Below are 24,408 nucleotides of genomic sequence, written 5' to 3' on the forward strand. Positions count from 1 at the left end.
GTGGATTTTTTTCAGGCCAGTTTTGCTCTCAGAGCGCACTCGCCCAGGGGTCTGGGGGGGCAGCGAAGGTCTGTGGTGGCCAGCTCTCGGGCAGTGCCCACCACGCGCAGCTGCCACCCTCTCCCAAAGACTTGGGTGGCTGATCTCTGTCTTCGTAGGTCGTACCTAGATATAAAATAGCGCCAGCATCGCTCTGGCTCTGGGTTTAGCCAGAGCTGTGCAGCTGAGGCGTGGGGCCCCAACCTGAGAGCAGCAAGGGGACAGCGGGACCCCTGTGCCTGCTGCCCTGGAGAGCCCGAGTGGTGCACAGGGGCTGACCCACAGCCCCGGCAAAGCCACCGTCCCAGGGTGAGACCTGCCAAGGGGGACGGGAGCGGGTCAGCACCAAGCCCGGGGGCGGCAGGGGCCTCCCAGCCTCAAGCCAGGCCAAGCCTGTCCCCAACAGCTGAGCAGCAGCGAGATGTCACCTTGGCTGCGGTGGGGTCCAGCTCCTAATGGAGACAAAATTAACAACCGGGACCCTTCTGGTGCAGATGGCCCCAGGTGGGAGAGCCCTGCCCCATGTGAGGCAGGAGCAAGGCTCCTTTCCAAAAGCACAACCCAAGCCCCTTTGTCATGCTGCACGAGAAACACACAAATTCATTCACCTCGATCGTTACAGAATTTACTGATAAATCACCACCAGGATTAGAAGTGTCAGTAGAAAAATAAAATTTACAGAGTTTTCTATCATACAAAGATTTGTTCGTGACAGCCACAGTCGTTAGCGAGATAGGAAGTCGGGTGGTATCTACCTCAGGCCAGCACGGGGGATGTTCGCACGCAGAAAGCAGGGCCACGAGCCTCAGCTCGAGCAGCGATGGCTCCTCAGGGCAGGCGGCTTCTCCGCAAGGTGTTTCCTCGACCGACGTTGCTGGCTGGGCTCCCTGCCCAGGGCTTCACAGCACTGCCCAGCCCGGGACACCCTGGCATTGATATTTTTGCAAGCTCTTTGTAGTTTTTGGCAAGTTTGACCCAGCAAAGTCTACCGACACCCAAGGAAAACCGAAGGGATTCCTCCGCTCACCTCAGGCAGGATAAAGGAACGTAAAGGGAAGACCACACCGATGCAGTGAGAAGGGAGGGGACTCCCAGCAGCAACTGGTCTGATGCATCAACTCAAGACTACTCCTTCCCGTTTGGATCTGGTTTTACCGGAGAGGGAGGTCGGGAAGGCAGCCAGGGGAGCAGAGGAAGCTCAGTGAGTACCAAGACAACACAAAGAAGTCGTCCGCAGTGCTAACACCTGTCAAGTCAGCAGCTGATTTGTTCACCTTTTATGCAAGAATTCCCTGCAAATTTCATGGTGCCTGGGCACTGAGAGGCACCACCGGCTCCAACTGCTCGACATCCAGTGGCCAAGCTGCCAGCTCTTCAAGTAAAGCAGCCTCCCCTTCAAAACAGCCTTTGGGAGATCACAATGGGTATAAACCAGCAAGTTTTCAGTTCGCCCACCACCAAGCGAGTCTGTCAAGCGATATTTTTTCATTTGTTCTGAGCTCTTAACAGCCCGGATTTGTGTCCCGCATGCCTCGGCCCCATGACTACAGAGGAACCACCTCTGTGCCACGGCACGCTGATAAAGTGCTTTCCCAGTTGCAATCAACTTAGTCCTGGTTACTGAAAGATGCCAGGATGGGACAGGGGTCAAAGGGGAGCACAGCAGGTGCCCAGGACACTGGTTTCTAGTGTCCCCTGAAAGGTAAGGCCACACTCACCCAGTCTAAGTCCCATGAGAGACTTTTAATCCATCCAGGAAAACACAGGATGATTTGTGTGAATTAAACCAGACACTCGGGGCACACGCTGTGCATGCAGCCATTTGAAAAAACAAGTGGGAAGGGGGAAAGACATCTAAAGGGACCATTATTCCTGCTTTTTCACTGCGGGCAGAAGCACAGAGGGAAGGAGAGGCCCAACCTTTCCCTGGGGGAATGCCGCAGCAGGAAAGCTGGCTCTCGACAAGCAGCACAGAGCACAGGGTGCTCTGAAGATCCAGGGTTTAGTATACATTATACCGCCTGGACCTCACCCACCTAAGGAGAATAATTCACATTAAAGTCTTTCCTAAAATGCACAGCTTTATTCCCTGAATTAACCTGGGCTAAAATTTAGAGTGATCTCAATAAGTAGCTCCTGAAAAACACCTCTCGCCATCAGCTGCCAACAGCCCACCCCAGAGAAGTTAATACGTAGAGAGAAATTCTTTTTCATGACAAACACAGTGCCCTGTTGAGTGCTGCTTCAGCACAGAGGACACGGGGTTCTTGGAAGATAACTGGCCTTGCAAAAAGTTGCAGGTACAAGAGGCGAGCTCATTTGGAAACCAAAGGAGTTCAGCAAAAAGAGACAGTGTCCTGCGAGGCTGGACACAGACAGTGCCTTCCCTCAGCAGCCCGCACGGATGTCAGCAGTTAATAAACAAACAAGAATCACACAAATCCACGGGGCTGAGATGCGTCCTTGGGATTCAACCCCAGCTTCCCCAAGGGCCCCCCAGAAAGCGCCCAGCTAGCTATCTTGAGAGCCCTGGTGCATGGCATGCCTCCAGGTAAAAGGGTAGGTCCAAGAGTTAGTTAAAAGTCACTTAAAATATAACAAACTAAAACAATTCATTAGGAGACCACACTGCCTGCAGGTAAGGGTTGGTTTGGGGCTGCGTTCACAGGGCTTGTCCCCGATGGACACAGGAATCACCCAGGCTCCTCCCAGGACCCCTGCAGGCATCCCACCCACTGGCACGCTGCAGGCTGCATGCCGCAAAGGTGGCGCGCTCCCTCTCTCTGCGCCTGGGAAGCCTCAAGTCATGACAACCCACCGCCGGCGGTGCAGCTCTCACCAGCGCGGTCGCTGAAGCAGCAGCGCGCTGAATTTGACGTAAGCTGGCCAGCGATGTTGATGTATCAGTGAAGACACCCAATTCCGCCACACTAATGTAAACATGATCAGCAAGTAAAAGGAGAACAGAGAAGATTAAAAACAGGAGTTTCCTTCAAAGCCCCTGAAGCAACAGTACGCACTCACACACGCGCCCTGGGATTTCTAGCATGGGCAGTGGAGCGTGGCGCCCGTTCAGCTGTGCTTTTGCCTCTCGGGCAGAAGGTACACTGCACCCGAAGAGCTTAACCATAATAAAATTCACAAAAATAGTGATCCTTTTTATGCCTGTTATTTCCCCAGCTACAGCATTCCTAGTCACAGCTCTCAGCCACAAATTTGCACTTTCATCTGTCTAAAATGATTTTTCCTTTTGCTGCTCCCAAATTCACTACAACCAAGACCTGGTATTAGGAAGTTTGGGCCAGGAAGAAAAAAATTAATTTTCTCATTAAAAAAATTCACATTAAAAGAGCTTCAGGTTCACTGCAAACAAAGCAGCAAGAGGTCAAAGCATTAAGTGAGCTCTGAAAACATCGCATCATTCTGTAATACTATTTCTACCCCAGAACAACCGGTGTAACATCCTAGTTACACCCTGCTGCTACAATTCATCACTGGTAAAAGGTATGTAGGCATCCTCCTCCAGAAACCATTCTCCTATCCTCCAGAGACATAAAGTTTCACTTGGCACTTAATGTTACCAAAAAGTAACAAAAATCACAATTTTTAGCTTAATTTCAAGCCATGCTGGAGGCAGGAGCAGGCCTTCATGTATCCTTCAACCAGTGGAGAAAGCACACGCCGAGGCACGCCTCAAGTCGCGCTCCCGCTTGATTTATTTCAGAGGCGGTGCAGGTGGCAGATCCTTTGCTCTTCCTTTGCTTTGTGTTCTCTAGTGTCTGAAGAAGAGCTAGAGGGTGGCTAAAATACGTAAAAACGAAACCACCACCACACAGAACGTCTGGCCCACTCCTAAAATGAGGGCTTCGAAGGGAATCATTTTTTTCCCCGCGGCTCTGTATACTCCAGCAATGGCAGCACCTGTGGAGAGGGGAAAAAGCCAAAACGTGAATGTGTGACAGCGCATGTGCGATATATGCTGTCGTACCACAGGGATGAAGGGGAAAGCCTCACAGGATGTGAGACTGGGGCAGAGAACAGGGGGGTCTTGCTGAACCCCTGTGCACCAGCTGACAGAAATTCCAGACAGTTTTTACTGTGACAAACCTCAGCCAGTAACCAATGCACGCTGGTGGCAATGGGTGAATTGGTGGGGAAACTCTGCCGAGGCCTCCAGAAGGTGGGGAGGTTGGGGTGGTTTTGGACACGCTCTCATCACAAGATCCTCTACACCACAGCCTGTTCTGGGCACAGACACCAAACCTGTAAGTGGTTTATCTCTGAGCGCTCAGAAACCCGAAAGCCCACCTGGCTCAGCACCGGACAGGCATGTTTGGGACCCCCGACAAAGGGCTCGAGAGGTGGGATGGTCCAACCCTCTCAAACACGGGGCGCGGGGGGAATATAGGCCAGGACATCAATCTGTCTACCCCCGGGAATGCTGCGGCTCGCCGTGCTCCCAAAGGCAACCTCCAATGACTACAGACCACCCGGCCGGTATTTTCGAGCATCTACCGTACTTGTCAGGATGCCGGCGGTGATGGGTCCCACGATGCCCATCAGCAGGAGGCTCACGGACATGAACCTGCCGTACTTGTGATGCCTGAGCGTGAAGAGCGCTAGCAAAGCGGCCGGGACGTGGAAGGAGAGGGAGGAGACGAGAGCCCAGAGGAAGACGCCATACCACATCTCTGTGGAGAGAAGGGCCGTGAGGCCGGCTCGGGGCCCGCAGGCCGCCGGCGGGGGCGGCGGCAGGGCCCGCTCCCAGCAGGCCCGGCGGCGCCGAGGGTACCTGGGAAGGTGGAGAGGGGGCTGGAGTAGGTGGTGGTGCCGTTGCCCACGCGGGGCACCAGGCGGAGGCTGAGGATCTGCTGCAGGAGTCCCCCGCCGCCGCCCGGCTCGCCGCCCTCCATCCCCGCGCCGGGCCCGCCGCCGCCATCCGCTGCCTCCTCTTCCGCCCGCCCCCTTCCGCCCGTCCTAGCCAATGGGAAGCGCTGTGCGATGACGGACAGAAGCCTTTGCCAACCGCCGCCCGCCGGGGGAGCGCCCGGGCAGCGGGGCCTTGTCCCCACTCCCGCGCTGCCATGGGAACGGCTGCCGGCCGCAAGGACTGCTGGGAGCGGCCTCGCCGCGGAAGCCCCACCTGGGCAAGCGGGGCGGGGCTCTCTGTCGGGGCCGGAAGGGCGCTCTAGCCCGCTGGCGGGGCTCTCCTCGCTGCTCCCTGGGCTTGGGCGCCGTGGGGGAAGCACGGCCGCCTCCCGCCCCGCCAGGGGGCGCCCGAGGCTGGCGGCGGCGCTCTGGGCGGCGGGCGCGCGGCGGGCGTGAGGCGGCGGAGGGGCTGGGGCCATGTCGGGCTCGGAGGAGTACTCCTCGGCCGAGGACGAGGACTACGTGCCCTCAGGTGAGCGGTGGAGGGCGGGGGGCGGCGGCCGGGCCCGGGCCCGGTGCCCGTGCTCACTGCTGTGCTTGCAGGTGCGGAGTACAGCGAGGACGACGTGAGCGAACTGGTGCGGGAGGAGGCGGCGGACAGCCCGCGGCCGCCCCGCGGCAGAAGGAGCCCCCGCCGCCCCGCCAGCAGGTAGGGCCGCGGCCGGAGCCGCCCCCGGTGCTGTACAGCCTCCGGGTGTTCAGCGGGGGAACCCGCGTTAGCCCGGTGCTGCCTCGGGGCTGGGGCCGGCCCTGGTGCCGGTGTAGCGTCAGGCAGCCCCTCGGGCCTGGCAGGCCGCCCGCCCCCCGCGGGGCAGCTGTGCGCCTTTTGATGAGCCCTGTGAGGCGCCAGGCGCTTTTCGGTGGGAGGAAAAAAACCCCGTATAGATACAGTTTAGTTACGGTTGGTTCTTCTCCAGGCCAAGTTCTCCACCCCGTGCGCTTCCTGCAGGGGCCCGGAGGCCGTCGTGTGCTCACAGGTACCCCCGCACGCCTGCCAGCCGTGTCGGGGGGCTGCCTGTCCCAGGCTCCCCTCACTGCAGCAGCATCGTCTGGTGCTTCAGTAGCTTCACCCCCGAGATGAGGGGGAGTCCCCCAGGTGGAGCCTCTTGGCGAGCATATGAAATATTTCACCCCTGTTCAGCTGTGGTATAGTGTTGCAGCACCACCTTTATACATACATTATTTTTTATATTTTTTTTTTTGGCATTTGCTTTCAGGAAGAGGAAGAAAGGAGGTCTCTTGCTAGAGCCAGATGAGAAAGAGGAAGAAAAGGCTCAGCGGAATGAGGAGGAGGAGGAAGAGGAAGAAGAGGAAGTGGATAGTGTAGAGCAGGTGGAAAGAAACAGAGAAGAAGAAGAAAAAAAGAAAGAGGATGCTCTTTGGGCCAGTTTCCTTAGTGATGTGGGACAGAAGCCCAAAGCGGGGGCTGCCACACATGTGACGCAAACTAAGAAGGTAATGGGGGCCTGTGTCTTCGCCCAGGGAGTGTGGGAAGGGCCTGAAGCTTTAAAGCACACACCGTTGGTTCTAGCTGGTACCATATGTCAGTCAGAGCTGGGAAAAGTCTGGGTTTAGTCCTGCCCCATCTGCTTGTAAGCCTGGAGCCCTGTCGTGGGCCAAACTGTAAGCTGCTGGTTTCTTTCCAGCTGGGGAGGTCTGTGATCTGGCAGTGCTGCTTTTGGAGCTGCTTGTCAGCGTCCTGGAGTGTCCCACAGAGTCCTGTTGGCTTCTCTTCCTGGTCCTGGATTCTGCTTGTGATGTAGGAGCAGCACAGTGAGCTTTGGGCTGAGCTGTGCTTGTGTGCATAGCTCTCTGCCAAGGCTTGTGCCTTTACTGATTCTCAAACAAAAGAAGCTGTTTGTGTGTGTGTGAGAGAGGGGAAACAGAAGAGACCTGTGCAGACATCTCTGTGCCTTGCCCTTCATCCTCGTACAGTGACGGGGTCTGGAAGATGCTGTGCATTGGGATGCACATATGTAACAAGAATGAATCTAGCTTTCTCTACTTTATATTATAAGCCCCACTAACATGCTTTTGCTCTCTGTCTGCAGAAGTTTTCTGTAGAGAGAATTCTGTATGTAATCAGCTACTTTAAAAGATTTGGTTCTTAGTAAAACCAAATGCATCTATTTGCGTGGCAAAGCTTTTCATGCTGAAAAGGGAAGAAGGTACCAAAACTGACCCTCTGCTGTTAGAATTGCCTTTTCTTTTTTTGAGTGGTCAGCCAAAAAACTATTTTGTAACAGAAGTTTGGACTCTCAAATCAGTGATGCCTGGTGAGTAAAGTTCTCATTGTGTGAAGCTTCTTTCTAAACTGTTGGAAGGTTGCAGAACAAGTGTCTTTGTGTAATCATTGCTTGCAACTTTTAGAAGGCAGAGTCCTTTAATCTGAACCCTCCAGCTTCTCTCTGCCTCACTTGTTACTGGATGAACAGCTGAGATGGTTAGAGGTAGAATTAGGGAGGAAAGGAAAAGTTCTTTTCTGAGCAATTCTACTTTTATGGGCAGATGGCTAAAATGTGGGTGGTCTTTGAAAGTTCCTTCATAGCCTAAAATAATTTATGGGGAGATGCAGTTCCTCCATTCTCTTTGTGAACTTCTTAATTTGGACTTAAGTTGTCTGCTTGAACATCTTCACTGGTGTGTGGTTGATTTAGAGCAAGAATTTTGGGTTTGTTTTGATTATTTATAGGGTCTGAGTTTTTTTTATGCATGCTGTTAAAAGCTGTAGTTGTGACTGAGTAAATTAAGAGGCGTTGTTGATGAATTGCTTAATAAAAGTATTTCCTTCTCAAATTAAAGAGGCATTATGGACAAGTCATTTAATATCTTCAGGGTTCTCTATGAAGGTCAGCCAGCCTTGCTTTTCCTATTGATGGGTTTGTGTTCTTCTATATTCTTGAGTAAAAATAAATGTATTTCTGCATAATCCACCACCCTGGCAGCTTTATTGTCTGGTGATGCTTAGTCTGGGAGAACTGAGTCTTCAGGCTTTTGCTTGCTTGCTGAACCACAGTAGTGTATTCTTGCTCCTTCCTACATGTAATTACAATTTCACATCTTGTTTTGGGTCTGTTTTGATCCTTGAGCTCCAGTGAGAGCCTGGAGCCAAAGCAGGGAATTTCCTTCTGGTGACAGGGGCATTTGCTTCCTTTTTCTTGTCTGTGGGTGACTTGCTTTGACCATCCAGCCTAAATTGTAGTGCTACCTGAGGTCTGCATTGGGTCCTTGGCCCCTTGGAGTGATAATTTGGCTTGACTCCACAAATGCATTGTTTTGCTTTCTCCTTTGTGTATTTTGTAGGCTGAAGAAGAGAAGAGTGGAAACAAGCTTCAGGAGAAGCCAAAAGATTCAGTAAAAGTGACAATCACCAAAACATTTGATTTCGCTGGTGAGGAAGTCAGGTAAGTTGGCAGATGTGACATGTTTGCTATGGGCTCAGTGCAAACTGGGCGCTGCTCTTCTGCGGGCAGGCTGGAAGTGTGCTGTGAAACATGGGGTACCTTCTCCTTTTTCCTTTATACTTGTTTTTTATCATGAGTACATACAGACCTCCAGGAAAATGAGGCTGAGACTTTTTTTCTGCCCGAGGGCTGCAGAGTATGCTTGTATGCAGACCTTGGTCTTTGCTCAGCTTCAAAATAGGCCTGTGGATTCACTTCAGTTTCCCCATCTGGACAGTGTTTAAAATGGTTGGCAAAGCTTCCTGGTGGCACTGCCACTGTGAAGGCTGGGACAAGGAGAGAACTGCATATGGCCCCACAGGGATGACGTAACGCATTTTATGCCTTCAGTCTGGTCCAAGTCCTGTGCTGGGGGCAGGATTTTTGCTGGCATTGACCCTGGTGATGTTCACAATCCACTGCAAACATCTGCAGACAGTTTTGCTGAACGGACTAATAGCTTAGTGCTTTTTTCGCTGAAACAGTTGCGACAAAGGTGATGGGCTGGGTAAAATCATCCTTAAGGCTGAGTTTAGCTTGCAAGATGCCTCTTGAGATGCGCTGTAAAAAGGGGCAGGCGTTTTATAAACATGTGAACTGAGGGGCCTGGGTGAGCCCACTTGAAACCTGAGTGCCCTGTGACCTCGTGGTTATTGCCATGGTGTATTATTTTTTTTTAAGTAAGTAGCTGTAAACCTGGTTTTGTCAGATGAGACTTTCGCCTGTATTTTGCGTGGCAGCAGAGGGCAGCAGTTCCCAGCAATAACACCCACGCTGCCTCATCTGCAGGAGGAAGTGGAGAGCAGGGTTTTCTGCTGCTCTTGCTTTTCATGTCGGTACTGCTGCCTGAGCTGTTTGAAAAACCTGAGAGCCGAGAGCCATAGTAGCGACTTCCCTAACTCCCTGCATAATCCAGGCTGTAGAAATACCCTTCATTCACTGATGAAATGGCAAAGAACTGCAGCTTTTCTGAGAGAGAGTATCTGTCGTACCCTTCCTACAAAGGAAAGGCTAAGTTTTTCCCTGTGGACAGATGAAAATCTGTAGCAGAACTACAGACAGAAGTTTTGTCTTCTGATGCATGCTCCTGTCCTCAGCCGCTAGCTTGTTTGTCCCCATTTTTCCTGTATTTTTTCTGGTTAAAACACGATGTCTTACCAGGTAAGAATAGCTGAAGCTGTAGGATCACAGGGCTGTCATGCAAAAGCCTGGTTGTGTTCTGACACATCAGGTGGCATATGGCGGGACTGCATTCCTGGTGCTTGGGGTTGCATGAAATCAGCGTGTGATCTTATCTGAAGTCTGGACACATCCATCTGTGTGTTATAGGTTGAGTGTCATGTCCTAACGTGAGCACAACAGGACGGGGTTGATTGACAGGGAAGCTTGCCTTGTAGGCTGATTTCAGAACAGGGGTCTCCCACTTGTGGAAAGAAAATGTTTTTGTGTAATTTTTTGTGAAGTGTAGGACCCTTTAAAGTAGGGGCCTGGTAAAAATGTCTGCCTGGAGGCTTCTTGTTTACCTGCCTCAGTGAAAAGAAGCCCTGGATAATTATGATTTGAGCATAGAATTACTCAGGCGTTGGTCAGATTCTGGCATTCTAGATTTTGCATGGTGGTTACAGATTAGCTTCACCAGTGCTGCTCCTGCTTTTGTTGGTAATGTTAGTTGGAGGGGTCAGAGAAACTTTCTCTGTCCTTCAAAAAGTGGTTTGTCTTATGTGAACGGAACTTGTCCAGGGCTCCTAAGATGCGGAGTTTGTGCTTTTGACATAAGCATCTTCTCTGTAGTTTCTTAATAGCTGTAACTAAGTTAAAGGCATATTCTTCAGCACTAGTTGCTTTTCTACTGTCCTTTGTAGTGCTCAGTGCTGACTCTTTCCCTTGGGGAACTGCAAAGGAATCAATACAAGTTTCTAGTAATTTTTGATCCAAGAGGCAAAAGCTGAAGCCTGGGCAACCATGGGGCTGTAAGCCTGCAAACCAGGAAGGGTATTTTGTTTACGGCAGCTGTATCAACAGGTTGCAGAACCAGCAACAGAAAGTTTGTAACGAGGTCTGGAGGACTGTTTTCTGCTGGTGCCAGTTACAACATGCTACTTTCTTCAGCAGTTTGAGAACAGAAAAATCTTTCAGTGTGTGTTTGCCCCTTTGATTTTTGTGATACTCGGAGCTGAAGCTTTTGTGTTGTTTGCTACATCTTGCATCTCTAAATGCGTTACACTGTTAGCGGTGGGTAGGATATAAGGAGTTATCACTGCTTACAGCTACTGGCATTTTCCTGTAAGGCAGTAGGTGAGGGCCAGAGGGCTGCATTTTCTTTAGAATAGCAGGAGGGTTGTCTTTGCACCACCCTAATGTTTGCAAATGAAACGCAAACTTCCTTGCCTGGGGAAGCAGCTGGCAAATTGTTGGTTACAAAGGCCAACACACGCTAGTTGTGTGCATTTCTGGACTGAAAGAACTGAAATGAGAGAGCTGTCTCTGTTGCTTTCCTTTCTAAATGGTTTGAGGCTACTTCTGAGTGTTGCTCTTTTGAAAGCTTGAGAAGAATTTAGATCAGTATTTAAGCACTGATAGATTCAGGACACAGATTTTGACAGTCTGCTCACTGAAGCTCTTAACAGAAGATCATTTAGCCCTGATCTCATGTTGCAGAACAATTTATTTTCTCCTGTAAGAAGATGGTATCGTCTCTTCTGCGTGACTGGAGTAGTAGAAGTCTCTTTCAGAGATCTCCAGCTACAGGGCTATACTAGAATAGTGAAAGACCTTCCTGTTTAAGCTGTCAACTCCCCTGTAGGTTATTGTAGCATTTAATGTCCATTTTGATTAGTCTGTGCTTGTATCACTTGCTAATGCTGAACTTCAGGTTCAAAGTATTACAAATTACCGATTACCAAATAAAGAATTAAATTTAGTGGCTTTTAATTTTACAAAATGCATGATTTAGTTTTGCCTTGTAAAATCAAAGCTGTTGAATCCTGGAGCTAGGAGCAATCTTTAACTAATCTTGGTGTTTTCCAGTTGTGACTTTTCTGCCTGCTTTTCATTCCTCCCTGGTGTTAAATAGATTAGGAGCAGCAGGTGACTGTCACCCAAATGGCTGTAATTGTGGGTAGCGGGAGCAATTTGCAAAGGCAGTTCAGCATCTAAATGGAAGTTCAAGTCATATCTTACTGGCAGAGGAGATTGAAGCTCCTTTGAAGCCTCTGGTTTATGAACTTGCCTCACGATGCAGGACGTGTGGTTGCATTAATGGGGGATCACATCCCTGGTGCCAGGGTTTATCTATTGCAAAATGTAATTGCTGTATGATGAAACTTGTTTTCTTTTTGGCACTCCAAACTACTTTGGCCTTTGGCTTTCTTTAAATGGCTGCTGTGCTCAGTGTATCAAAAAGGTTCTTCTGTGCTCCTTCCATGAAAGTCAACTTTGTGCCTGTCCAGGAATGCCACCGAATGCAGCTCATACACATGGCGCTGGCCCAGCCCCATGGCATCAATCGCAGTCAGCATGACAGCTTGTGATGGACGAGCAAAGTCAGGTCACTGAATGCTGGCAGAAGCAGGTTTTGGTTTGAAACCTCTTCGTGTACCTTCATTTGGCTCGCAGGAGGCAAAATGAAGTTGAGAGGAGTACTGGTATCTGGCTTGATGCTAATTCAGGGATGGGAGGCCTGTGTTTGGCACCCTGCTTTGTTCATACATTGCACGTTCCAAGTAAAGGACTCAAAACTAGAAGCTTTATATTTCTGAGTGTCTGGGCTTTGTTCCTGTGGTTTAAATGCAAAGTTTTACACACTCGGGTTATTCTTTTGGTGGGAATGCCTTCCTGGTACTGCAGAGTTGCTGAGCTGTGCAGATAGTGTTGCGTTGTGCTGGCAAAACTGTGGCTTGTGCTGCTTCGGTGACTTTCTGCCACTTCCCCTGCGTGCATGAACAAAGCAGGCAAGCCAAAGCAAAGCCATAGCAGGGCTCCACTCTCCCATCTGTCACTGGAGAGAGCCCTGCTCTTTTCCTGAAATCTGGCGAGGCATTCCTGTCACTGCTCCCTTTACTTTCCCACAAGGCTGTCTTCACCATCGGTGTCAGTCTGGGATCCAGAAAGACTCCCAGCAAGCTGGGCAATGGCCTCAGACCTCTGCGTTGTGGTCCCTTTCTGCTCAGTCCTCACGCTGGTAGGTGGCAATTAGCAAACTTCTCGGAGGCAATGCGGACCAGATTTTGCATTAACCCTTGAGCTTTTTTTCTTAAGCTTCTGCACTGTGTTTGCATGCTCTGAGCCCATTTCTTTCAGTGCTTTTGTGTCTGGCAAGTGTTCCTGTGATGTGAGTAACTCCTGGCTTCTTGCCCCATTGGGGGCCAGAATTGTCATGCAAGCTATATGGCCTCTGGCAGCATGCTGGGCCTGGATCCATGTAGAAATATTTCAGGAAGAGGTTTAAGATCTCCTTTTCATGTCTGCAGTGTGAGCTCCCTTCTGCTGTCTAGATGCTGAGATAAGCGAGTGCAAAGATCCAGCTGGTACTTTCTTGCACGCTGCCTATCTTCCTCCTGCTGAGCAGCTGGTAAGTGCTGAAGGCATCATCCTTACTGCTATGACAGAAATTGCCAGACCACAGAGCCCTGAACCTGAAGTACTTAGAGCCAGGCAGCTGGGCGTTCACTGTGGGACCTTGAATAATGGGTAAATGTTTGTCCGGTAAACTCTTGAGTTACTTTCATATTTGAAGGCTGAACAGATGGGTGAGATTTTGCAGAGTTTGACTGAAGCTCATCTTTTCAGGTTGAGCTTGGTAATCTTTATCTGCTTCTTAGGTGCCTGTTCCCTGATTAATTCAGGCTGCTTCTGAAAGTATTCTTTAGTGTTTGCATGATTAAAGCTTACTGTTGCTTTGAAACTCGGTGCTGGAATGTCCATGTTTGGTGGGGCAGCAAGCTCTGCGCAGTGCTCTCGTGGGGAGAGCTCTCAGCTTAAATTCACAGCTGTGAAAATCACCTGACTTACGGTGGTCTTTTTTTCTTGCTCCAAGGGACAGATGATGACCCAATTCCATGGTTATTATTTGCTTTTTTAGATTGCTTTTAGGTGGGTTTTTATAAGGCATTTAGTCCAGAGGTACATACAAAGGAGCAGAAAGCGCTCTGATGTGTTTGAAGTCCTTGAAGGCTTTACAGATGTAAAAAGGAACAAATTCTTAGCTTTCCTACAGAACCTTCTGTCCATGCATCTCAAAGCGCTTCTTTAAAGAAGCGTTGTTATTGCCCGTTTGGGAATATGAAACACGAGGTATACGAGGGTTGGTGACATCCACTGGTTCACAGGGGCTCCTGGATCTTGTGGCTCAGGATACCCAGGTGTCCCAGCTTAACCTGTGCGTGGCGTGTACCAAATCAAACCAGGAAAGGCCAGTGCCAAACATAACGGGCAATAAGCAGCGTCACGCTGAGTACGTGACTTGCTGCTGGATATAATGAATACTGAAAAGTTCATACAGTTTTGTAGAAGGAACCGGGCAAAGTCAGGTCAGATAGATTCGTCTGGGCCGTTATACGCGAGACACGAACTCCACCTCTGGGTAGGCGCTCCCCGCTGTTGACTCCTGTGGGAGCCCAGTTCTGTGGCTTAGAATAGCCTGTGGTCTGCCGCAATATGACCGCTTTTATTTGCGTGTCCACCGTGCTGTGAGTACACGAGTCGTGCTGGCTCCGTGTGCTGAGCAGAGTTGAGAGGCAGCTTGTGTTCTAGGTTAGGGAAGATAAGCTGATGGTTCACAGTGCAGCTGTTAGATTTTAAAAGCAAAATACTTTATGTACCTCTTTAAAGCTTTGTATCTGATTAAGAACCAAATAGTTATAAATGTAAATCATTCTAGTAATTACTGGGGTTTATACTGGCTGAGGCTTGTATTTCATCTGCCACAGCTGAAGTGTGGGGTAAAAGAACCTGACTTTTGTCTGTTACTGTTTGTAAATGGTTATCACCTAGGATGTCCTGGAAAAAACCCTCATTGCTTATTCTGTGTTGCTGCTTCACAGGTTTTCAGCCTACCTTAAGGCTTCAAGAAAAAAGATTATTTGGAGGAGATTGTTCTTAAGTTGGATTGGTGGGTTTTGCTGATGGAATTCATGACGTTTGGAGCAGGAAAAGTGAAGGTGAAGGGAGGTGGCTGAGGGCAGGTTCTTACCAGGTGTCTTGCCTGTGCTAATAAAAGCCCTTTCTTGGCCAATAATGCAGATCTCCTTTGTACAAGAATACTGTTGATGATGGGAATTGGGCAGGCAGGGCTGCAGGCTGTGGCCAGAGCTTCATTTTTTGGTGTCCCATGAAGTAATCGAGGTTCAAAATACCCTTTAACTTAGGCCTGATTAGGTGGGGTGGTAAGGTCTGAGCCCAGTCTGTGGCGTTAGCTGAGCTGCTGGACTCTTCACCTTGGTGAGCTGCTCAGGAGAGCCGTGCAGAGCTGGTTAAGGACTGATTTATTCCCTCGTGGCAAGGAGAAGTGCTGACCTGTGCGCAGCAGAGATGAGGTTATAATTCAGTTCTCTGCAGTTGTACAGTGCTGCTGCTTGGGATTTTCTTGATGCTGCCTCTCACCACTGAAATTCGGGCTTTCTTTTTTTTAATCTTATCTCATTCGTGCGCTTGTTGAATAGACACCTATATCCTAGACTGCTCACTTTCTAACCCCAGGTCTGCTGTCCTCCAGAGCTTCAGCCCTTTGATCCTGACCCTTTTTAGGAGATAACAGGTGGAAATGGCTGCAGGAAAAGCAGATTGGACATCTGAGAACAGCCTGAGTTTTCCAAAGTCCTTGTTCAGCCTCCGATTTCCTTCTCAGTGGCTGTGCTGTCCTCTGCTCCTTACATGACAACTGAGACCAACCAAATGTGACAAAGATGAGAAACAAAGGAGGTGTAAGCCAAGGAGTTTGGGAGACTACCACCTATTTTATTGCTTTGCCTTGAAGACAGTTAAGGTAGCTGTCTGAACAATGGCTGCTGCTTCTGCTTCTTCCTGGCAAGCCTTGAGCAGGGGTGGGAGAATGCTGAGGCTGACAGAGTTAATATTTCTAGGGAAGGGGTAAAAAGACCAGGGAATTTACTCCCACAAGTCTCAAGATTTAGAGCTGGCACAGAGAGCAATTTTAAAAATGTGTAATTGTCCATCTGCGTTCTTGCTCCGCGGTCTCGGCATGGCTCAGTCAGATGTGTTAGGCTAATTAGCACTGGGAGAACATGTAACGCCATTAACTCGCTCCTTACCTTGCGATGCTTTTCAGGAAACTCAGCAGATGAGTAATAGGAAGGGGTTGACAGCATGCTCACGCTCTCTTGCTGGGTGTGAATCTTGGTCATTTGTTTTGTGTTCATGGGCTTTTGCAAGTGCTGAGTGAAGGACAGTTGCTTTTAAAATCAGAAGAAAGATCAGTAGCTTGGGTGTGCATCTCTTACTGATGCTGTAGGTGGTGTGGTACATGTTAGATCAAGGCTGATATGTGTGTAACGTGTGCCATATGTGCTTCTTTGCAAAAGCTTTTGCTGTATTGCTTATACATGTGCGTGAGAAGGCAGGTGAGCATCACCGGAACCTGTGTCCTGAAGCCTTATGTTTGGAAAGCCTGGCCTTTTGTCCCATGGGGATAGCAAATGATACACAGTTTCCACCAGGTGAGATGGACAGGTATCGTCAGACTAGATATGGGAGACAATGAACTGAACTAACAGAGGCAGAGGAAGAAACCACTTGGGTTTTTGTGTGCTTTTTGCAATAGCCTTGACTACCATAGCAAGGAAGTGTTAGGAAAAGTAAGACAAGTGAATTTCAGGAGCCCCTCGAGAAGCCTTTCCAAAGTCCAGCCCCTCAGAGGACTTTTGTTTCGTGTTGATGACCAGATGTTTTATCTTCGGTCTTCCTTGACTAAGGGGTTCTAGAGAAATGTTTTCTAGCCGCTTTCCAGTGACATACCACTTGCTCAATGAGGCTTGCACAGTGCAAACACCTTGGCTTTTAAGATTTTTCCAGAAATTTAGTCTAAGCAGTAGGAGCCTGCAGATGGTGCCTTGGGACCATAAGACAAATCAAATGACCTAGAATTACATGGAATATCAATGTGACCGCTGTTTAGAGGTGGCAGTCTAAAAAGTGACTGGTTGCTCATCTACAAACGAGCACCAAAATGCTGATTTTGGCATAATGAACTGTAGGCAGCAGCCTGTGCCTGTCCTTATGCTGTTGTTATTCTTAGAGGTCAGAACATGCCTCAGTTACCCACAGTTTATATTGGCTTTTTCCAATTTAAGAAACAGCTATTGATTTTTTTTTTTTTTTTTTTTTTTTTGGAAGCCTGTAAGTGAAAATATGTTACCTTTCAAAAGATGCTTAAACATTAAAGGGTCTCGGGGGCGTGTTTTGATAACCTTTCCTCTGTGTGCATCCATTCCCTCATGCTTAAGAATTTCCCTGGGGAGTCTTGATGTTGTGCAGTGCTGACTGGCACGATGGTGGCCCAGAGATGAGGTCATTAAGTGTGAGCAGGAGCTACGTTGTGTGCTGGTTCACTCACTAGGCATTTGCCTTTCTCAAAGGCAGCTGCAGAAATTAAAACTTCATAAACGGTGTGACAAACCTAGCTAGAACTCTAAGCCAGAGCACTTGCTTCTAAAGTAAATTATGTTACGTTCTGCTTAATGTGCTTGGAGAAGGGGAATGGCGTAATGAACAGCTTCTATTCAGGATTTTCATTAGTAGATGTGCAGATGAGGCTCCTGCTTAGACGGGGAAGCTGAAGCACAGAGGGGCTGTGACTTGCAAAGCGTTACACAGTAGTGCCAGCTTTGTCCACTGTTGTCTGGCATTTGCCACCATGCTGACTCCTGTCGTCTTCCTTTATCTTACCGTGCTCTTGAAAATCCCAAAGTGACTGAGCAGATGCCCAGCTGAAAGTCGTCTTCTGCTTCTGATATGGCTTGATGCTTTTAAAGAAATAATTGATGTGCGCTGGTTTCATTTGTGCATTTCTGCTGGCAGTCAGTGTGATGAAAAGGAAGGCTCAGCTGGGATCTCCAAAGGTGGGAGGGGTCTCCGAGCATCTCCAAAATGATCGCTTGACCTCCAGGTTAACTTGGGTGTTTCTAGGTTTTTCAAATCCGTGGTATCTGGGCACTGGATCAGCTTTGGGAACTGGATGACCAGCTGCGTTCTCTCATCTTCATGTTCAAGTGTTCTCTGCCTGTGTTCTGTGTAGTTAGTGTGGAAATACTTCAGTAACAGTCCCACCCTTCTCCAGCAGGTAAGGGAGGAGACATTGTTTCTGTACCTGGCTCTCAGGCAATTTCCTGCCTTTTAAAAAACTGGAAACAGAAGGTGCTTAGTGACCTGTTTAGGTCTCACAGGGGCTCTTTTGCTATTAGTAAGGGCATCTTCTGGCCCTCTGTTCATGCCTTCATCACATGGGCCTCAGATCCAGTCCCAGCATTTTGCTGCTTGCCCTGTTTCTTTTGCTTCCAAGCTGCTGCTTCATTCCTGACAGCTCCAGGCTCAGAAAAAGGCTTTTGATGTCTGGTGAGATGCTGGCAGAGCCTGCTTTGCAGCCCTTGGGCCTGGGGTTTCCCCTGCCGGAAAGTGCAGCTTGCAAGATGGATATATTTTTTTTTTTTTTTTGTAACTAAATGATTCTGAAGCAAGAGTGTTTCTGTGTTAGCCTGAAGGGAAGGCAAAGCTGTTTGCTGCCTTACTATCTCATTAACACATTACAAACTGAGTCAAGCTTAGTCTGGCCTTTTCCCCATGGGGATGCTTCTACTTTGTAGTGTGTTGGCTCCTGTTACGATCTGTGTAACCTTTGTGTCCGGTGTTCATAGCTGTAAGTGAATTCTCAACCCCTGTCTCTGGACCTACAACAGTCCTTCTTTCAGCAAAAGAAGGGACCTGTAATGTGAACATTGTGCTGCTTTGCAGGAGTTGTGGGATCGCAGGGATCTCTTGCTTTTGGCGTATTTACAAGTCATGGTTAACAGGGTCAGAGGACTGTCATGCTCGCACGTACAGCAGCTGCATCAGTTCACCTGGATTGCTTGCCTTGGAGGTGTATTCCATAATTTGAATTTAATCCTTCTGGAAGGCACAAATGAAAACCATGGGATACCTCAAAAACTGAAATGCTAAATGCATGGCAGGATTTTGAGGCAGTATAATGGGGCTGGCTCAGAAAATAATTATCCAAAGAAGCAAGCAGAGACCCGATCCTTGGAGGTACTTAAAACCGGGGTGGATAAAGCTCCAGGCAACAAGGAGGTGAAAGCATGTGCCCTGACTGTGGGTCAGCTACTCCAGAGAGTTTGATGTACTCTACCTATTGCAAGCCCCAGTGGGATCTCAGTAACTGGAGCACTAGTGCCTTTTGGATTTAGAGAGCTTCTTGCAGAAGTAGCAAGCAGAAGCCCAAAAGGGGCCTGTCTGCTTGGTCAGCATCTCACGTGGCAGCACTGGCTGTATGTTTTCTTTATGTCTGTTACAGAGTCCTTGTCATACAGGAGATGATGGAAAATCAGTTGTTTCCTTCAAGGCTTGTGAGGTTAGGACGTGGATGTCAGAAAGTACTTTTTATGCATTATTGATGTTAAAATACCATTCATCTCTTGCTTGTTTTCAGATGAATTGGTTGGAGATCCAGCCTGGGCAGACTGTTTGGGGAGCAGCACATGCCTGCTGTGAGGAGCAGCACCAGGCAGGCAGCTTGGCCCTTGCTTGACTCCAGGAGAGCTCTAATCAGATTTGTTTCTTTTTAAAAGCCAGCCAGCAGCTTCTGTGCAGATAGGCAGCGCACAAAATTATCAGTCACTCCAGCCTGGTCTTGTCTGTGTTGCTTCAGGGAATAGGCTCAGTTTCCCAGGGAACAGCTTCTCCCACCTGGCTTGAAGAGCAAGGTTTGGAGAATGTTGGTGGTTTTTTTCTGAAAAGGAGAAAACAAATGTTTTACTTTGAAATTAGAAAAGTGATAGGCACCTATTGATTTTAACTCGTTTGCTTTACACCAGGTAATCCAGCATAAAATATGTACCCAGTGTGCAGGCAGGTACGGCCTGGAGGCTCAGATGTGTGAGGACTTAATTCTGTCCTGGAAGGTGTAGAACATGTGCTGAACGCTCCAGCAGCTTCAGGACCTTGCAGGCTGGAGCACCTGCTCCTTGTACAATGCATCTGTCTGTAGAAGGCACCCAGGATATGGCAGCTCAAGCACAAGGGTCCACCAAAAAAATACTCAAACAAAATATTCCTCTTGGCTCAGAAGGGATTCGTTTTTTACACAAACACCTGTAGATGAGTATTGCTGCTTCATCAAATGATCATTCCAGAAGGCTAGAGGACTACTTAATGAGGCTAAACACAGATGGGGAATATTGAAAAAGGATAATTAGCCTCATTTCCCCCCCTGCCTTGGTCTGTGATTCCCTAGAGCTAACAACATTAAGATTGTGTGGAAAGTTTTATAATTGTGTTAAGTCTGAACTGGGGCAGGTTTCCCAAGTGAGAAATGTATGTCCTGAGTACAAGTGGTGAAGAGCTGGCATTTTCCAGAACTTCCATTCTTGCTCTCCCTTTCTCAGCATGGAGGTCAAGGGAGATGGCACCTTTGTGCTGCTGCTTTTAGGGATCTTAACCATCTTCTCAGTTCCAACTCCCCTTATACCCAAATATGAACATGTGCTTTCTCAGCCCGATGCACACCAGGCGTTTTGATTAGGAGAATGCGGTTGTGTTGAGCCACCTGGGGGTAAGTTGGAGAGATTTTGGCACTTGGGATACATGAGATTGCTGTTACACAACAGGCTATGGACAGAAGCCTGCAAGCCTTCTTGATGTGGCTGTTTCTTTCCCAGCTTCCTCTATCCTGCCTCAGAGACCCTGCCTCCTTTTCCCCTCCTTGCAAGGATGCGGCTCCACTGATGCCCTTCTGTAAGGGCTTGCAGGTGCTGCTTGCTCCTGAGCTGGGCACTTTCCTGACACTCCACAGCCTTGATTTGCTTTATGCTACTTTTGTTTCTTGCAAACAGGGCTGGATTCAGCTGTGCTAGAGGCACCTGACCACTGCCCTTGGGCGATTCCTGGGGTGTGGGTGTTGTGCTGTGCCAGGGTAGCCGGGGTGGGTTGATGTGATGGATTGGGACCCTCCTCTTCATACCTGGTAGCTGTACACCTGGTGTAAGACCAGAACACAGGAGAAAAGCTGGTATATTAGACTTACTCTGTCAAGAACCAAAGCATGACAATTTGGTTTTAAGCCCCTTTTGCAGATTAGCTGGAGCTGTGTGAATGCGATGCTCACTTTAGCCTGTATTCCTCCTCCTTTTTAGCTGCTTGTGTGGCTGAGGGGATGGCTGGGAGCAGATCAAACACTTATTCTAAAATTAGGATGCTGCAGTTCAGTACTGTAAGTGTATGCTCTGTAGAATAACTTCAGACAGCCCATGACAGCATGTGGGTTGTGCTCTTGTGGCTTGGTGACCAGCATACGTAACTGGGGCCTTTTCCATGCACGTAGGTTGCAGCATTTCAGGGGAAGAGAAGGGTGACCAGTTCTTCAGTGGAAGCTGGAAGTGGCATACCCACAACTGGGCCCAAAACAGGCTGGCTGGGTGGGTATGCTTAAATGCTTAGGTACCACTTTGGGCTTGGTTCAGAGACAAAGGGTCCTAAGGAGAACACCTGTAAGTATTAGAGGCACTTAGTGATCTAGTTTCTAGCTTGTTTTCTTTACGATAACTTTTAAACATGGAAGACCTTTCTATTTTACAGTTGTCCAACACCTTGTACAGTAGCATTGTCTGCTACCAGGCTCCAGCACAGTCCAAAAAAATTAATAACTGTTCTGTGTTTTGGAAGTCTTATTGTGCAGTTTAATAGCACAGCAGTATAATGAAATCTTTACGGGAAAGTGATGAGTGTGAGTGGTTTTGTGTGTGAATTACAGGGTCTGCAAGTGGGCGAGACACTAGCTACTTGTTTTATTGCTGACAATATACTTATTTTCATGTTTGTTCCTGGATTACAATGTGTGAATAGCATCCCAGTAAACAGTCAGGCAAATAGTTATTTATCAAGTATTTAAAAGTGAAAGGTCTTGTAATTTTCCTTAGTAATGACTGTGATTTCTTCCAGCTGGATTAATGGCTCCCATTTCTCCCCATGAAGAACAAGAAGTGTTTTGGTTTCTACATGGCGAGTCATTGTCTTCCATAATAATGCAGACCAGAGGATTTTTTTTTTTCCCCCTTCCTGGCCTGGGATTTGGGAAAGGTTGAAATGTGCATAACCTGAATTAATACCTTGTAAAGCCCTTTCATATTCTTTCTTTTGTCATTCCTCTTGGAGTGGTGCAGGAGTTGCAGCTGGCATCAGCCCAGCAGCAGCTTGCCTGAGAGCTGCTTTTGTTTCAGTTTATGAGGCAATCAGCGGGTCTTGTGATGGAATTGCCTTGAAAGGTCACTTTTAATTACATTTCTGACGCATTCCTCTGTCCCCAGCTGGGCAGTCCTGGTGGAACAGGTTGCCTGCAGCTTTGCAGCTGAGTTTCTGTAGTGGACAGCTTCAAAAATATATGCTAGAGCAGCTGCTGGCAGGCCAAAGGGAGCAAAAAAAATTGAACAAGGTGTTATGTTCTGTGCCCAGCCACTGCTGCTGGTACCCTGAGATGGTAGAGGATGCAAGTATTGAAACTTTAGTAATCCCTTGGTAGCAACCCGTCTCGTGTCCCTGGATAGCAGTGATTTCTTTGCTGCTGAAGTGTCTGTCACTGAAGGGCTGTGCCAGACCCTCCATGTGCATCATGTTGAGGGGCCTCAGCAGGCAGAGGTCTCTCCTCTCTCACCCTTTCTGGGACTGAATGTCTTGCTGCTCGGAGAGCTGTGACTTGTAGTGCCGGCCCAACCAAGAGCATGCAATGCTGTCAGACTGCAGGCTGGCAAATCCCTGGGGCCACTTTTCACGTACGTCTTAGCTTTGTGCCCCCCTTTACCTCAACCGGTAGGACAGACAGCAGTCAGTTTTATCTGTGGCTTGGAGAAGGCTGAAGACACTCATGAGGTTAAGACCAAGGGGCTCTACGTTATGATCAGAGCTCTGCCACAGGCTGTGAAGGCTCGTTCCCCATTGTGTTGTGCCCAGATCCTGTAAGTTGTTTAACTGCCGGATTCCTGTAGGCTTGCGGGAGCCGAGCTGGACTCTCTCTTAGTGCAACAAGCAGAGCTGGTGGCAAGGTGGCAAGGCATGCTTTCTGGGACCTCTGCTTCCATTCCCAGCCCCTGCCTCCTCTGTACTCTTCAAGCCCCAGAAACGTGCAGGATTTAATAGCTGTGATCTAACCCAGGAGCAGGTCCTATGACTGTACAGAGGCCAACAGAGAGAGTTTTTTTCCAGGGTATGCAGTTACTACACTACGCCTCACATCCCTGCGTGCTCGGGGTCTGCCTGGTGTTTCTCATGCAGCTCACATGCTCCCTGCATGCCGAGGGTGGACCCTGATGGCACAAGAGTGCAGGGGGGTGACAGGAGGAGGGGGGACCATGCCGGGAGCCAGCGCTGCAAAGTACATGAGAAACTGTGCTGCTCCCCAGCTGGGCAGGGAACAGAGCCGGCTCTTTGGCTGCTGCGTTTGAAAATAAATAGGCTGTGTGATCATATTAATCTGAACCCAGCACTTGCGGTTGAGGGGGAGCTCTGTGGGGAGTTCCGGCTAATTGCTGCATGAATACGCCAAGTTTATTCTGTTGAAGGAACTTCATGGGTGCAGAGTAACCTTTGGCGTATGACTGCTGTGGGATGTAACTGCTGTTGCTGAGGGCTGTGACTGGATGGTGTGTTTGGGATGTCTTAAATTGTGACGATGCAAGGCTTTTGTTTCGTTCTGTACTGCTTTCCCCCTTTTCCCACCCCACCCCTTTCCAATCTGATCAGCAAAGACTTCTAAATATTCATAACATGGGATTTGTCTCTATCCACATGACTGCCACTGGTTTGAAAGGCATGTGACAATGCAGGGGGGGAAACAGGGTTAATCTCCTCCTGCACTGGCAGAATGTGGCTGTGCAGGAGGTGTACAGCACAAGAATTTATTCTTATTTCTGAACATGCCTTTTCCACTGTGTTTGCAGCCTGCAGAGAAGGAGGAAGAACAGTTTCCCTTCCCTAACTGCTTTTTCAGGTGCTGATTCACTGTCAGGGTGGGGACATGGGTGCACTAGTTGTGTACAGGAGGGATTTCAGGACGTCAATGCCTCTAGAATTAACGAGCTCCACAGCGCCTTCCTCACCGCCAACCCAGCAGTAACCCAGCTGGGTTTGCAGCTCCTTGGGTTTCTGCGTGTCCATCAGCTGGTTTCTACATGGAAGTTGCAGGGTCAGGTCAGTGGGTAGGAGGCGAGCAGCAATTAGCCTGACTTGTAACCAAGGCGGATCCTGTGACTGATGAGGCTTTCGGTCTTTCATCAGCACATGCTCTAGAGCAGGGACGAGCCTGCCCACGCTTGCTGGCAGCAGGTGCAGCCGGAGGCCCAGGCTCTGGGATGGAGGGTGGGATGGAGGACCATGCCTTCTGGGCTGGCTGAGCCGTAGGTCAGGCTGCCTCTGTGCCCCCAGAGCTGCAGGGCCCTGCAGAGGCTCCCAGGCTTGTGCTCCAAGGGAGCAAAAGTGTTCTGTTGGCAAAGCGGGGCAACCTCATTAAGAGCTACTGAGAGCATGAAAACCATGCTGCTGCAGGCAGGTCACTGTAAATGAGGGGGCTAAAGTAGCTGGGGCTTTCTAACAATTAATTATTGAGTGGTTTTCTAGAGATTTTCTCATGTTTGTAATTCATTCCCTGCTGTAGATGCGGTATGGATTTACAATTTTTTGAAGTTCAATATTCTGTGCCCTCAGGGCCTCAAACAAAAATTAACTAGAAAATGAGAGCAAATTTCTGCGTTCTGCCTCGTCAGAGCTTTCTCTCCTGTTCCCT

At 49.0% G+C, this 24,408-nt stretch overlaps 2 protein-coding genes across 7 annotated transcripts in view; one reads left to right on the forward strand and one right to left on the reverse strand.

The window, feature by feature from the left end:
- Positions 1 to 642: 642 nt before the first annotated feature.
- Positions 643 to 5,021, reverse strand: TMEM170A (transmembrane protein 170A). 2 transcript variants are annotated; one of them, XM_055818562.1, is made up of 4 exons: positions 4,832 to 5,021; positions 4,560 to 4,730; positions 4,147 to 4,278; positions 3,733 to 3,960 (listed from the first exon to the last, which is right to left on the reverse strand). In XM_055818562.1, the coding sequence occupies exons 1-3, from the start codon at positions 4,950 to 4,952 to the stop codon at positions 4,148 to 4,150; spliced, it is 423 nt and encodes a 140-aa protein (XP_055674537.1). In that variant the 5' UTR covers positions 4,953 to 5,021; the 3' UTR covers positions 3,733 to 3,960; position 4,147. The 2 variants fall into 2 exon arrangements, with proteins under 2 accessions (XP_055674536.1, XP_055674537.1); XM_055818561.1 differs by lacking the exon at positions 4,147 to 4,278 and having other exon boundaries at positions 643 to 3,960; positions 4,832 to 5,013.
- A 274-nt stretch (positions 5,022 to 5,295) lies between these two features.
- The window catches only part of CFDP1 (craniofacial development protein 1), a 66,759-nt gene continuing 47,646 nt past the window's right edge, over positions 5,296 to 24,408 (forward strand). For 4 of the 5 annotated variants that reach the window (XM_055818560.1, XM_055818557.1, XM_055818555.1 and 1 more), the window contains exons 1-4: positions 5,296 to 5,440; positions 5,512 to 5,617; positions 6,186 to 6,423; positions 8,272 to 8,372. In XM_055818560.1, coding sequence (XP_055674535.1) covers positions 5,386 to 5,440; positions 5,512 to 5,617; positions 6,186 to 6,423; positions 8,272 to 8,372 — 500 coding nt within the window. In that variant the 5' untranslated portion in view covers positions 5,296 to 5,385. The remainder of the gene's footprint in view (positions 5,441 to 5,511; positions 5,618 to 6,185; positions 6,424 to 8,271; positions 8,373 to 24,408) is intronic. The other variant, XM_055818556.1, reaches the window with a different exon arrangement.

The sequence above is a fragment of the Falco peregrinus genome, chromosome 14 (assembly GCF_023634155.1).
Source record: "Falco peregrinus isolate bFalPer1 chromosome 14, bFalPer1.pri, whole genome shotgun sequence".
In the NCBI taxonomy this organism is placed as follows: Eukaryota; Metazoa; Chordata; class Aves; order Falconiformes; family Falconidae; genus Falco; species Falco peregrinus.